We start from the raw sequence: 13,847 nt of genomic DNA, 5'->3' as shown, positions 1-13,847 counted from the left end.
AGAGAAGCTAAGGAAGAAGAGAAATAAATGATCAGCAATGATACACTGAATGAATATTAGTTTCCTGTCCTCACCTCTTCACTGTACAGTTAGTTGACTCTTCAACAACACAAGTTTCAACAGTGTGGTTCCACTTATACGTGTGTGTTTTTTAAAATAAATACTAGAAATGGTTTAACATTTTCTTTTCTTTAGCTTCCTTTATCGTAAGAATACATTATATAATACATGCAACATACAAAACATATGTTGACTATATTATCAGTAAGACTTCTGGTCAACAGTAGGCTATTAGTAGTTAAGTTTTGGAGGAGTTAAAAGTTATAGATGGATTTTTGACTGTGCAAGGTCTGGCACCCCTAACCCCACACTGTTCAAGGGTCAACTGTATTAGGTTCTTAAGTTGCCAATAACTCCACAGTCTGCAGCATGTTCGCTTGAGAAATAATCTTGTTCATGATTCTATTGCCTTGTTCAGTTGCTCAAATTGTGAAAGGAGTTTTAACCAGTTTGTGAGTTCCTGGAGCCACATGGTTATAACTGACAAATCCTTAATGATAATTACCACTTTGCTCAAACAGCCCTAATCCTGGGCCAGACTACACATTCATCACTTCCACGTTTGGCACTCACAGCTGTAGCACCTTCACATAATAATGCCATGGTAGATGCCTTCCGGTCCCTCCACTAGAAGACCAGGAATACAGGACTCAGGTCTGAGTTTCATGGGAGAATTCTTCTTTGCTTTGGTGTTTCCTTCCATGGGACACTTATTTAGTGTACTTCCTTGCTCTGAGACCCTGGGGGAAGAAATGGCTTTTCTGATTGAAAATTTGGGGAGGAGCATAGTAGATTTATTTGGCTCAGCTCTTCCCCTTCTTCCTTTTGGGACCAAGCTTCTGGCGGGGATTAGAGGTTCTCTCCTGCTTCTCAACACTAAAGTCTTACTGGGGCTCTCTCCTTCCACTCTCATGTGGGCAAGCCTGCCCTAGTCCAGCTCTACCATACTTTGGGGGAGGTAAGTCAGCCATACAAGCTACTACCTCTAATAACCTTGATCTCTAAAAAAGGGGGCAACGGGCCTCCCCTACTACTTCTTTACTTATTTCTCAATGTGTTCAGAACCAAAACAGGAAGTAGTAAGCTATTTATTAACTCCTCAGAAATGCCAGCCTGGGAAAGGTGGCAGTAAATTGGGGTTGAATAGTATTAACCGTATTAATCTTGGGACAGAATGACACCAGTCTCTCATTGAAAATCTAGGGAGTTTCTCATACTAGGGTAAGTTCCCAGGTAAAGACAAATGTATGAAGAGCTCATTGTTGCCAATATTTCTCAAATGACACAATGCTGCAGGTCTATTTGTTCATGGTTTATTGGAGTGAACATTTCAAAATTCATTTGTGATGAATTCTATATAGGTGAAGCTAAGAAAAATTGTTACAAATCATATTGTGGCATGCCTATTGTAGTTAAAAAATAGATGTCCTTGCTCAAAATACAGTTATAATAAAAATGTGACTTAATAAAAATATTGCATGGAGGTCCATTGTTATTTGTTATATGACTTTGGAATAGCTTACAATTGTCAAAGGACTCTTCCAGTTTTTATTACTTCAAAATTCTGGGTTCTGAAAATATTAATAAGGGCTTTCTTCTTATATCACCAATAACAAGACTCTTGCAATTAGAATGAACAGGATAACAATGACAGTGGCCTAGCAAACAGAATAGCTTTCCTTTACTCTTCCTAATATTAGGAATAATAGTGTACATAATGAAATTCTTAATGAGGAATCCAACTTATAACTATTTACTATATGTCAGTTCTCTGCTAGGCTTTATATTCTTTCATCCAAGTAGTAGCCATTAGGAGGTAAGGATTATTAATCCATTTTATAAATGAGAAGACAGACCTACAGAGGGTAGTAACTTGTCACATAGTCAGCATTTGAGTGAGTCTAGATTTTGACCCATCTTTCTGAAGCCCACACTCTGAACCTCTCTGTGCTTCCGTTTGAATGAATTCCTTTAGAGAAAATGAATTCCTGCTAATGAAAAATACCATTTAGAGGAGCATGCTGGTAGCTTAAAGGGTAAGTGTTACATTATTCTGCTATTACAGATAACAAAAAATGGTACAATATGCAGTGACATCATGGATATATGCAGTGACTCACATTAGGAATTAGGAGACATGGACTCAATTTCTACCTGTACCACTTAGGTTGTCACCTCCCAGAGGTTACATGCTGATGTCCTGGAGCCCCTGGCCTATTAACTTAGATGATGATACATGCCTACCTATTGTTCAGGTTTGATGTGAAAGTTAAAAAAAATGTATGTATAGGAGAGCATGTTTAATGCCTGAAGTGATTACATTTATTGATTACCATTAGCACATGATGTCATGGAAGAAAAGAGGACTTTAGAATTAGACCTGGGTTACACTCCCAACTCTACCACTCACAAGTTCTTTGGTTTTGTGGCAGAAAATGCTTACATATTCTGACCTTTGGTTTTGTCCTCCTGCAATGGGGATGATTCGATTATCATCCAGGATTAGTGTGCAGAGGAGGGCCAATGGGGTTGGGGCAAAGAATGCAGGCAATAAGACAGACATTGTTTGTAGAGAATTTAGAAACAATAACGAAAGTGACTAAAAGTTGTCTGTGTTGTTTTTTTTTTTAAATCATCATCTATCAGCAACACTGAACAATGTCAATGATAACATAAATATTCCTCCTCGTTGGGGCAGGCTCCAGCCCAATATGCCTCCCACTTAGGTGGTCACTGTCACTGTGATAATTATAGTGATTCATACAAAATCTTTAGCACCTTGGAACTCTCAAGGTACTCATAAACTTAGGTTCTTGTTCACATTGCAAAGTTATGGCCAAAAATTACAGTAACTCTGGATTCTTACAGAATATTTCCTCTGAAGATCCCATAATAGATCAGAAGCACTAGAATGTGTTTTTACTGACACTGTACCAAATATAAGAATAAACTAAAAGTTGGCATGGGGAATGGGTAGGTGAAACTAGAGAAGGTAGCTAGTTGGTTCTATATTGAGGGATTATTTTCTTAAAATTTCCTCATCAGGTGACTTTTTAATGAATGCACTAAAAAATCCAGTTAAAATGCATATATATCTACACTAATAAAAGAGAAAGCTGCAAATTGACCATACCCCTGAATGCTTCCCATTGGCTAATCAGCAGGATATGCAAGTTAACTGCCAACCAAGATGGTGGCTGGCAGCCAGGCAGCTGAAGCGAACAGGAGGCTTGCTTGCTCCAGTGATGGAGGAAGTCAATGTTCCTTAAATAAATCCCAGAATAAAAAAAAGAAAAAGAAAAGAAGGAGAGGCTGGGGGCTTCCGTTGCTGGCTTAGCCAGCCTGAAAACGTCCCTCAGCCCCTCATCCAGACTGGCCAAGCACCCCAGTAGGGACCCCCACCCTAAAGGGGGTGTGGGCAGCCTATAAACAGCCCGCAGCCCCTCACCCAGACTGTCCAGGCACCCTACTGGGGAGCACCCCCAGAAGCCTCAGCAGCCAGTCTTGTCTTGCGGCCTGGGAACTGCCCATCAGTGGGTTGGCGCTGCAAGGCAAGGTCCTCCCCAGCAGCAGGTCTTGCCTTGAGGCCTGATCCCCTACGGAGCGGGCCTAAGTCGACAGGTGGACATCCCCCAAGGGGTCCTGAACTGTGAATGGGCGCAGGCTGGGCTGAGGGACCCCCCCACCCCACCCCGAATGCACAAATTTTTGTGAACCGGGCCTCCAATATATATAATCGGGAGACAACAGATGTCTCCAGTTCCAACTGTGTATTCCATAGTAGTAACCTCTGCTTCTTCTAAAATAGTGGGCTCTCAAATGTAAGGAGTCAATGGTTGAGCATTGACTTGTGAACCAGGAGGTCACAGAATGATTCCTGGTCAGGGCACATGCCCAGGTTGCAGACTCCTTTTTTATATATATCACAACAACAAAAGCAAAGCTTGCTCCTCTAAAATAAAATGTAAGGGGAGCTTCAGAAATGTCAGTGTCTCATACCTCCCAGCAACTGTGTTGGTTTGGTCATCCCTGGACACCAGAGTGGCAGCAGAGCTGAGTTCAAAGGGACACAAGCCAAGGAAAAGCTGTCATAAAGAGTGAGAATGTGCACCTACTGGGAGAGATAGCTATGGGAAGGCAGGAGGTGGGAATATTATCTGGCCATTGGGTGAGGGGAAGGCTTCCTGGGGTAGCTTTTGAGAAGAATTTCTCTAGGAATTGGAAGAGTCCAGGGTAGGAAGAGTCCAAATAAAATTAATAGGCTGTATGTATTAGACATTTACTCTGCACTAGATATTATCCTCAGTGTATGGGGCACTAGGATGAGACAGACCCATAAATGGATCTGCTTTTATTGCACTGTGAGAACTAAAATTGATGGATTACAAATGGAACCTGTAAGGAGAGGACCACTGTCCCTAGGGCTGGTATCTGGAAGAAATTAGTAGCTAGCCTGTAAGTAAGATACAAGAAACCAGAAGTCCTGCCTGTTGTACAAAATTTTACTAAGCTTATTTAGTTGAAGAGATTTCAGGTCAATAATTTAGCTTCTGTAAACTCCAGGACCTCCTGCCATTTAGAAACTAGATTTTGTGTGTCAAATGGCTATGTGCAATGCCACAGACCAACCGTGAGCAGTATTAAGGGAAGTAAAGGAGAGATTGCAGAATCCAGCTGGTGAACTACTGTAAACAGGAGAAACTGTTAGGTATCTCTTGTTTACTGCTCTAGCTTCTCAGTGCCCTGCAACAAATACCTGTTAGCCACTGAGTAAAAGAATCAATAAAATGCTGGTAGGAGATAATTACCAGCATTGGGATTTTTTTTTTTATATTGGTACTCAGGATCCGTTTCATTACAATAATCTATTCAGCCATTAATTATCTGAGCCATCCTGATCTCCTGACCTAATTCTAAACACTGTGTTTTGAAAAGGAAGAGGGGTCAGTTTAAATAATGGGGAGTTTTCATAGTAGGCAAGTTTGGATGGAGTGACAAAGTTGATACTAGATATTTCTCAGTACCACAAGTTTTGCTAGACAGACCTGGTGATGTAATTTAATGTTGGAGACGTCATCTTTTTAATAAGATTACATTAAAGTAGAACAAGTTGTGTGAGCAGGGCAAGAGGAACAGTGGCTAGTTGTTATAATGTATTATAAACACTTACAAATGCCACCTCCCTGTCCCCATTTATTTTTTAAAATTTTTATTGAATTTATTGGGTTGACATTGGTTAATAAAATTATATAGGTTTCAGGTATACAAGTCTCTGTATATTGTATTGAGTGTTCAATAACCAAGTCAAGTCTCCTTCCATCACTATTTTTACCCCCTACACTCTCTTCTACCTCCTCTCACTCCCCTTTCCCTGTGATAGTCACCCAACTGTTGTCTGTGTCCATGAGATTTTTTTCTTTGCTTAATCTCTTCACCCTTTTCACCCAGCCCTGCAACCCTTCTCCCCTTTGACAGCAGTCAGTCTGTTCTCTATCTATGAGTCTGTTTCTATTTTTTTAAGTTTATTTGTTCATTATATTCCACATATAAGTGAAATCATATAGTATTTGTCTTTCTCTGACTGGCTCATTTCACTTAGCGTAATGATCTCCAGGTCCATCCAAGCTGTCGCAAAGGGTAAGGTTTCTCCTTTTTTAAACACAGCTTATGAAATGTTGGTAAAAAGATGACTCCAAAGGAAACCGATATTTGAATATACTTCCTGATTTGTAACTAACATCATTGGCAAGATTTGGAGAAATGTTAAGAGGGCAGAGTGTACCTGTGATTTTCCACGTACTCATTCAGTAAACATTTACTGTAAGTCTGACTAAGCTCATTATATTAGATTTTCATTAAGAGGTATTTTTTTTTAAATCTCTAGGTTCTGTCCATAATCTTCTATGGTTCACTCATCACTGGCAAAAGCTCACATTTTCATAAAAGCCTTTTCTTGAAAATTAGCAGTATTTTCTTCTCTCCTAGTTACACTTTGGGGACAGTCAAAAAGGACCAGTGTCAGACTAATTGCACCAACAATAAAAGGGCCCGGGCGGCTGGCTTTGATCTGGGGAACCATCTGTAATGCAGACCCCTTTGATGTTCCACACAATGGAAGCATAAATATTTTCTATGTACTCCATGATTGGACTTTCAGAAATCTAATTAAGATGAAGGTCAATTAAGAGAAAATAAAATCTTAACTCCAAAAGTCAGAGAAGAGGTGGAAGATGATGGAATAGCTGTGTGTACATAAAAGAAGCTAACTAACCTAATTACAACTTGTATAAACACCCAGAGAAAGTGTCTTTCATGTGGAAAAAAAGGTCCTAAAGCATTTTATGACATTGCGATCATTAATGTGTCTTTGAAACACACCCAGTGCTGGAAAAGAATAGGAATACTGACATTTCAAAACTCTATTACTAAAAAAAAAAAAAATTGCAGACAGCTCAGGGATAAAAGCACTTCAGACCTCATCAAATGCAGCCCCTTGCTTCTTGGAAATGAGTGCCATCAATGTCTGGTGGAGCTGCAGCTACTAGATTCTAAGCATGCAGTGCAGAAGGCTGCAAGGGTGGAGGAAGGCCCCTGGGTACAGTGCAGCCTGGCGTTGCTGGCTCACCTTAGGCAAGTTTCCTCAGCAATCTATGCCTCTGTTTCCAAATTTTAAAGTCAAACCAATAATATTTATCTCATGAGTTTCCTGTGAATATTAAATGACAAATGGAAATCCCTCCATCCAGTGCTGCACATTGTAGGTAATAAGAATTGAAAACTCCTTCTTCTCCTCCCCTTTTTCCTGAGAGCATGAGCTTTAGAATCAGACTTAGTCTGTGTCCCTTTCTTCTGTGTGCTGTTCATGTCACCTAGGAAAGGCCATTTGATGTCTTTGGGCTTCAGTGTCTGAAACTCTAATGTGGAATAAATTATATCTACCCTCCCCAGGAATTTATATAGACTCACTGGCACACAGGTAAAGGCATGGAGGACTTAGGATAACAAAAAGTTATCAGTCTAAAGCATACTTTCAAATAGGGATTGTTTGTATCTGTGTCTTTGTGTCTGTGTGCCTCTGTGTGTTATTTGTGCATAGGTGTATATTTCTGTGTATGTAGGGAATAGTTGTATATTTCTGTGTATTAAATACAGAGAAAGAAAGAACTGTCGGGACACCTCTTCGTCTCTGTCACTAGTCACAATTGTGTGATGTGAAAATGAATTTGAATGATGTGAAAAATCACTTCTCACTGAAAAGGGTAAACAAATTCTCTTTATTCATTTTTTTTTAGATGACACATGTCATATGGAGCCACCCATCTCCCAATCTTTTGAACTACATCTAAGGATTCTTTCATCTGAGAAGTTCAAAATATGCCCACTTACCTATGTATCTTTGAGAAATCATTCTTTCTAATGCCCAAAGTAATCTCATACTTTGCAGCAAATAGGTAACCAAAATTAACTTATCATGTATCCTAGCCCTCAGGGATACATGGTTTCTGACCACAGTGGCTTGAATTTGTTCCCAAGGCCAATTAGTTAAATAGCAGAGGATAAAATATGATCTTGGGTTATTCCCTCTGACAAATAATGCATTAAGGTAAAAGTTCCATTTAAAGCCAATATGAATTGTTGCTTTTTTTCCAAAGTGGTATGACCTTGGTCTCCACAAAGACTCGAATAGTGATTGCCAGAAATGCTAGTGCTCTCTGATCATATTTTCTTAATTCTATAGTCTGAGTAAAAGGCAGAGTGTATTGTTAAATGTATTATGGGTTATATTTAGAGTTGGTCAAGTTGATTTATCAAATTCAAAGGCCAAGTCCTGCCCTTGGATGTGTTGAATGTATAAATGTGCATCCCTGACCAGAGGAACATCTGCTTGAAATGCAATGTTCTTTTGCTAATGGGATGTTTGGAGCTCATGTCAGGTGGAGGGCCCTGGGCACACAGAGGCTGCTGCCATACTCACAGTTCACAGTGACCTTGACTTGTTTGACATCCGCCGAGGAGACCTCATTGGCTGCTTTGCACTCATATTTGCCTGACTGCTCCCTGGTGATGCCGAGGATCTCCAGATATTCTTCTTCTCCTTCAAATTCTCTCCCTGAAAAACAGAAGTTTGTATGATTGGTTTTTAAAGTTTAGCATATGCAGCAGATTGCCTTTTTTTCTTTTCTTTAGAAGCAAATAATCTACATGGCTTTTCAATCATCTGACAATGTGCTTTGTCTGAGGTCAACTCCACAGAAGCAGACTCCAAGACAAAAAGCCATGTGGGAGTTATTAAAGAGGAAGTCTTCTCAGGAAAACTGGTGGGGAAGTGGGAAGATGGGGCCTGGAAAGAAAGAAGCCAAGCTATGGTGTAATGCCAAGTTCACAGAAGGCCAGCTGGCTCCATTCCTTGGGGAGCTCTGGGGATAGCACATGTCCCACTTCCAAGTCATCCTGACCAAGAGGCTGGAAGCTGGATTATATATTCACATCCCTCAGTCATTGGTTCAGGGCTTAGAACCAAGTGGGAGTTGGGGGGAGGTGTACACAAGTTGTAAAGGGCTGACATCATTGATCACACCACACTGCAATGAGCTCTTTCAACCAAGGTTGTGTTAGAAGGAAACATGGTTGTTGTTTTTTTTTTGAGAAACTGCCACTCTTCTCCCCAGTGTATGTAGAATTCTGTTCACAAAGGTCACGTTCAGAACCCTATTTTGCAGTTATGGCTTCCTTGTTCAGTGTGAAACTCCATCAGTCACTAAGACTTCCAGGCCATGGGCCAGATCCATGAGAATGTGCTGCTGATGGTGCATCTTCAGTAACACTGGCTTAAATAGTTGGGATTGACAGGCTTGTTTAATTCCCTTCATGAATGGAGTGAGGAGATAAATAATGAAGAGGTGGAGGAGGAAGAAAAGGAAAAGGGAACAGAGAAGGTAAAGAAGAAAAGAGGTTGAGCAGGGAGAGCTTGGCCAGAAAGGACCATGGACTTCAAATCTAGCTAAATTAAGCCCACTCACCCCCAAGTTGCAAAACCCCACTGCTGCTTGGGTTACAATAGAGTAGCTGGGAGAGTGCTAAAGAACATAGTTCTGCTGTTCCGGTCATCCTAAACTAAATGGTACCAATTAATAGCTCTGCTCAAATGCCACAAGCTGTTTCCCTTTTCTGGAAATTCCCTGATGGCCATATCAACATACCAGACAGCACAGAGACAAATCCAATGTCTAAATATGTCAACTAAGCCTGTTAACTAGGCTCCCCATAGAACACACAGCCTCTTTGATAACAGTCTATAACACAACTGCCGGGAACACTCCAAACTTAAGTCTTTTGTCAATGTCTCTATTACTCGCTTTGAGGGAACTTTGTAATCCCATTAATAAAAAAGGCAATGATTATATAAAATAATTTGTTCTGAAGTCCTAAATATTATCCAACACACACTTCTAGTAAAAAGTGTTTTAGAATAAGTTTATAAGTATATAGCTGCATATCCTATATAATAAAGTGCTAATATGGTAATTAGACTGGATGGCAGAACGACCTTCTGGAAGGACCTTCCAGAATGACCAGTGGGCAGGGGTTGGGATGTGGGGGCTCTGAGGCAGCTGGGGTGCAAGGGCCAAGCCCCTTGCATGAATTTCATGCATTGGGCCTCTAGTTATTTATAAAAGGCTCTTTTTTCCTTCCCTTATGTTTGTTTCCCCTTTTCCTGTCTCCATATTCAAACAAGTAGTCAGACCTGGCTTCATAGGTCACAGAAGTGGAATATGGTAAAAATGGAAACAGAAACCTCTGGAAGGGTAATAGTCCACTATATTGGGTTAGATGGACAAGATTTTTGTATCTATGGACTGAAAGTCATGTCAACTAGCTGAGACTAAGACTCCTCTAGCCAAACATAAATGCCCAGTTGGTGTGGCTCAGTGGCTGAGCGTGACTAGGAGGTCAAGATTCCGGGTCAGGTCACATGCTTGGGTTGCAGGATCAGTCCCTAGTAGAGGGTGTGTAGAAGGCAGCCAATCAATGATTCTCTCTCATCATTGATGTTTCTCTATCTCCCTTTCTCTTCCTCTCTGAAATCAATATACTGTAAAAAATAAAAATAAAAGTAAACATAAATACTCTGAAGACCAATGGCAGCTCTGACTGTTGAGGCCAAAAAGTTGTAAGCTCATTAGAAACTGTAATGCAGAGGGGAAATTGACAGTAAGACATGATTATTGATTTTGAGGATAATGATGTATTGAAATAAAAAAGAGTTAAATAAGATTTCAGATTGTTTTAGGATTTCTTTCCTACACCCATCAACCTTATTCTGAAGTGGGTGCAGATGTGAGTAAAAGAAAAAGAGAACAAGTATGGTCATCTTAGAAATGGCTAACAACACTGAATTCTTCCCAACTCCTATAAAATACCTAGAAATGGTAAGTAATAGGCCCCAAACTTGCATTTTGAATGTCTGATATAAACCAATTCCAAGAGAGAAAAATATAATTTTAGTAGCAGTACCACTTAAGGCCCTACCAGTTTGGGAAGACAGCACCATAAGAGTAAACATTAAGGTGAACTAGAGAAAATAAAACAATATTTATTTGATTTTGGACCTGGGATTCTTCTATGCCAATGTATTAATAATTTCATTTCTTCCTGATAAGCAGATAATAAAACAGATCTTTACAGGATGGCTTTTCAAACCCACATCTCTAGGAAGAATTTTCTCCATTCCTTTCTGAGGATAAAGGGGGAGTTTTCCCTTAAATGCCCCACCCATAAAGCAGGAAGATCATTTTTGCTTCTCCCACGATAACTCATCCACTCTCTGGCTGCCTCCATCACAAGCACACAACATACACAGCTGTTTCAGTAGAGTGGGGAGTCCCAAAGTGCAACTCAAATGCAGGAAAGAGAAACTAGCCTGATGAAAATGTAAACTTCGAGCCCTCCTTCTTGTCATTCTGCCTTTATCACTTGCATCCTCTAGTTGAAACTCTTGTACTGTATTTTTTGTGTGTATAATATGCTATTTTTTTTCCTAAAATTGTTAGATTGAAAATTGACTGGCATCTTATACACAGAAGTCAGCCAAGGGGGGAGCTGTGCCCCTGAACAGCTGCCCATACCTTGTCAAACAGGCTTCCTCCAATCACGAGCCTTATTGTTACTGATGTCAGCTGATGCCATAATTGGAGGTGGAGGTGGAAGAGGCGAGTGCACAGATGCAACAGGGACGAAGTGTTCTGAGCCCATAAAGATGTTAAAAAATAAAGAGATAAATACTGGTAGGTCATTGTCTTACTCTGCAAAATTCAAACTGAATGTAATCAGCTATGCAAAAGAGCATGGGAATAGAGCTGCAGAGAGACAATTTGGACCTCCTCCCACTGAGTGTATGACCAGACAGTGGAGAAAACAGGATGAACAACTCCTTAAGATGCCAAAAAGAAGGCCTTAAGAGGAAAACTCAAAATGTTTAAAATATTGATTTCTTAATTTTGTGTTGGAAAAGTGGGGGCATCTTATACACAGAAAAATACGGTACTTCCTAGCACCTCATGCTAGATGTTTTCACTTGCATCCACAGAGGACTTTGCCCACAAGGTATTGTCTCTTCTATTTCACTTGAGAATTTCTCATTAATCCACTGTAATTTGAGAGGAAATAGGAGCTTTGCTGTTGCTGAAAAGCCAGAGAAACACATTGTAAATTGCTCAGGAACCATGCTTTACTTGTGAAGCCCCATGAACCAGCCCAAAGTTTGGCAGGATTAGTTACTCCATACATGTCGGAACACAAACAAAAATTAGAGTCAGGTTCAGGACATCTTATAGCTTAAGAGAACAGAGCTAAGTATTAAAAAGTGCCTAAGTAGTTCTGTAAGAGAAGCTGGTGTATAATTCCACTCCCTTTCTTTCCCTTCCATTGATATTTTTTAATTTTTTTAACTTATCATTATTGTTGAAAGTATTACAGATGTCCCTCTTTCCCACCCAACTCCTCCCACCCTTCTTCACCACACTATTGTCTGTGTCCATGAGTTATGCATATATGCATATAAATTCTTTGGTTAATCTCTTCCCTATCCCCTCCCTCCCCCCTTTACTCCCTTTTAATGATCCTAATAAGAATACTCGCCGAAACTGGTTTGGCTCGGTGGATAGAGTGTCCGCTTGCAGACTGAAAGGTCCCAGGTTCGATTCCGGTCAGGGGCATGTACCTGGGTTGTCGGCATATCCCCAGTGGGAGATGTGCAGGAGGCAGCTGATCGATGTTTCTCTCTCATCGATGTTTCTGACTTTCTATATCTCTCACTTCCTCTCTGTAAAAAATCAATAAAATATATAATTTTTTTAAAAAAAGAATACTCTTTTATTGGGGAAGGACGGATGTGCTTGGTACTCTGCTCTACAAGGCTGGGCGGGGCACCTCTGGTCATGTCCTGAGGATATATCTGCTGTGTGCAGTTATTATTTCAGAAAAAGGTGCAGAGACAACAACAGAACCCCTGGTGGAAACAGAACAATGCCATTTCTTTCATCTGAGCAACTGCAATTGCTTGTTTCAAGGCATAGAATGTGTTGTGTTAGTCTTGAGTCACAAAATTCTAAAATGCACTCAGATTCTCTTGTTCCCTACCCTTTGCTCCAAAAGTGTCTGCCTGTATGGGAAACACCTTTTTTTTTTTTTGCATTTTTTCAGTTCACTCTGACCAGCTGCTCTTAACCCAAGTGTCCTGTCACCATTTCCTTTCACTCGCTCAGCCTTAAGAAAGCTCTCAGGCCTTAACCTGTGGTTCAGTTCTCTGTGGAATGAAGCCTTGTGGCTACAACTTGGGCTCTTCTCTTGTTCCTATCATTTTCTGCCCTTGTATAAATGTTTACTTGAAATGCAAATTTCAATATTCTGCTGTTTTAAACATCTCAACCTATTTCCACAAGCTTGCTCACATCGCCGGGTGTTATATTTATTCTGGGATCAGTGTTTAGTGTAAATCCCCCTCTGCTTAATGTGTTTTTGTTTTCTCCTGGCAATATGCAGTTACCAGGCTCAATAACTCCTCATCCCTCTCGGTGTATGCACCTTTCAAACTCCTGTGCATAACATGCTTATCTCTTTAGTCACTGTTTACTTGTACATATTCTTTTAATATTTTGTCATAGAGCTAATGGCAAGAGGAAACTGTTCTCTTCTGAGCTTTCCTAACACAGAGGAAATCAGCCAGGAATACTCCAATTAGAGTATGCCAGGTGCTGCCTTCCAAGCCAGTGCCGTCAGAGTACTGAACCTGCTTCGGTGAAACTTGTAGAGATCACAGCCAAAATGCTGGTTTGTTTAGCTTTCCAAGGTCAAGCAGGAGTTTGTAAGCAAGCAGCTACTTACAACTAAATACATTTTGCCCTGGATGGTGTGGCTTAGTTGGTTGGGCATTGTCCCTGCACTGAAAGGTTGCCTTTTAGATTTCCAGTCAGGGCACATGCCAGGGTTGTAGACTCTATTCCTGGTGGGGGGCATGCAGGAGGCAGTAGATCAATGTTTTTATCACACATCGAAGTTCTCTCCAGCTCTCGTCCTCTCTCTATAAAAAAATCAATAAAATGAAATTCCATGGCACTTCCCTTTCTCACTTTCTCCTATTCTCTGTCCTTTCTCTTCCTCTCCCCTTTCGTCTTCTCTCTCCTCTCTCCTCTCTCCTCTCTCCTCTCCTCTCCTCCACATCATCTCAGTGTTCATGCCCAAAAGCAATGCTCAAATATGTGTGCAAACAAATAAAACAATGATTCCCA

At 40.5% G+C, this 13,847-nt stretch overlaps 1 protein-coding gene across 2 annotated transcripts in view; it reads right to left on the bottom strand.

Moving 5' to 3' along the window:
• The window catches only part of LSAMP (limbic system-associated membrane protein), a 640,116-nt gene that overhangs the window by 43,333 nt on the left and 582,936 nt on the right, over positions 1-13,847 (bottom strand). For both annotated transcript variants that reach the window (XM_006773572.2, XM_006773573.2), the window contains exon 4: positions 8,036-8,170. In XM_006773572.2, coding sequence (XP_006773635.1) covers positions 8,036-8,170 — 135 coding nt within the window. The remainder of the gene's footprint in view (positions 1-8,035; positions 8,171-13,847) is intronic.

Source organism: Myotis davidii, unplaced genomic scaffold (assembly GCF_000327345.1).
Source record: "Myotis davidii unplaced genomic scaffold, ASM32734v1 scaffold201, whole genome shotgun sequence".
NCBI lineage: Eukaryota > Metazoa > Chordata > Mammalia > Chiroptera > Vespertilionidae > Myotis > Myotis davidii.
The sequence above is the reverse complement of the archived record's forward strand: the minus strand, read 5'-3'. Positions and strand labels throughout refer to the sequence as shown.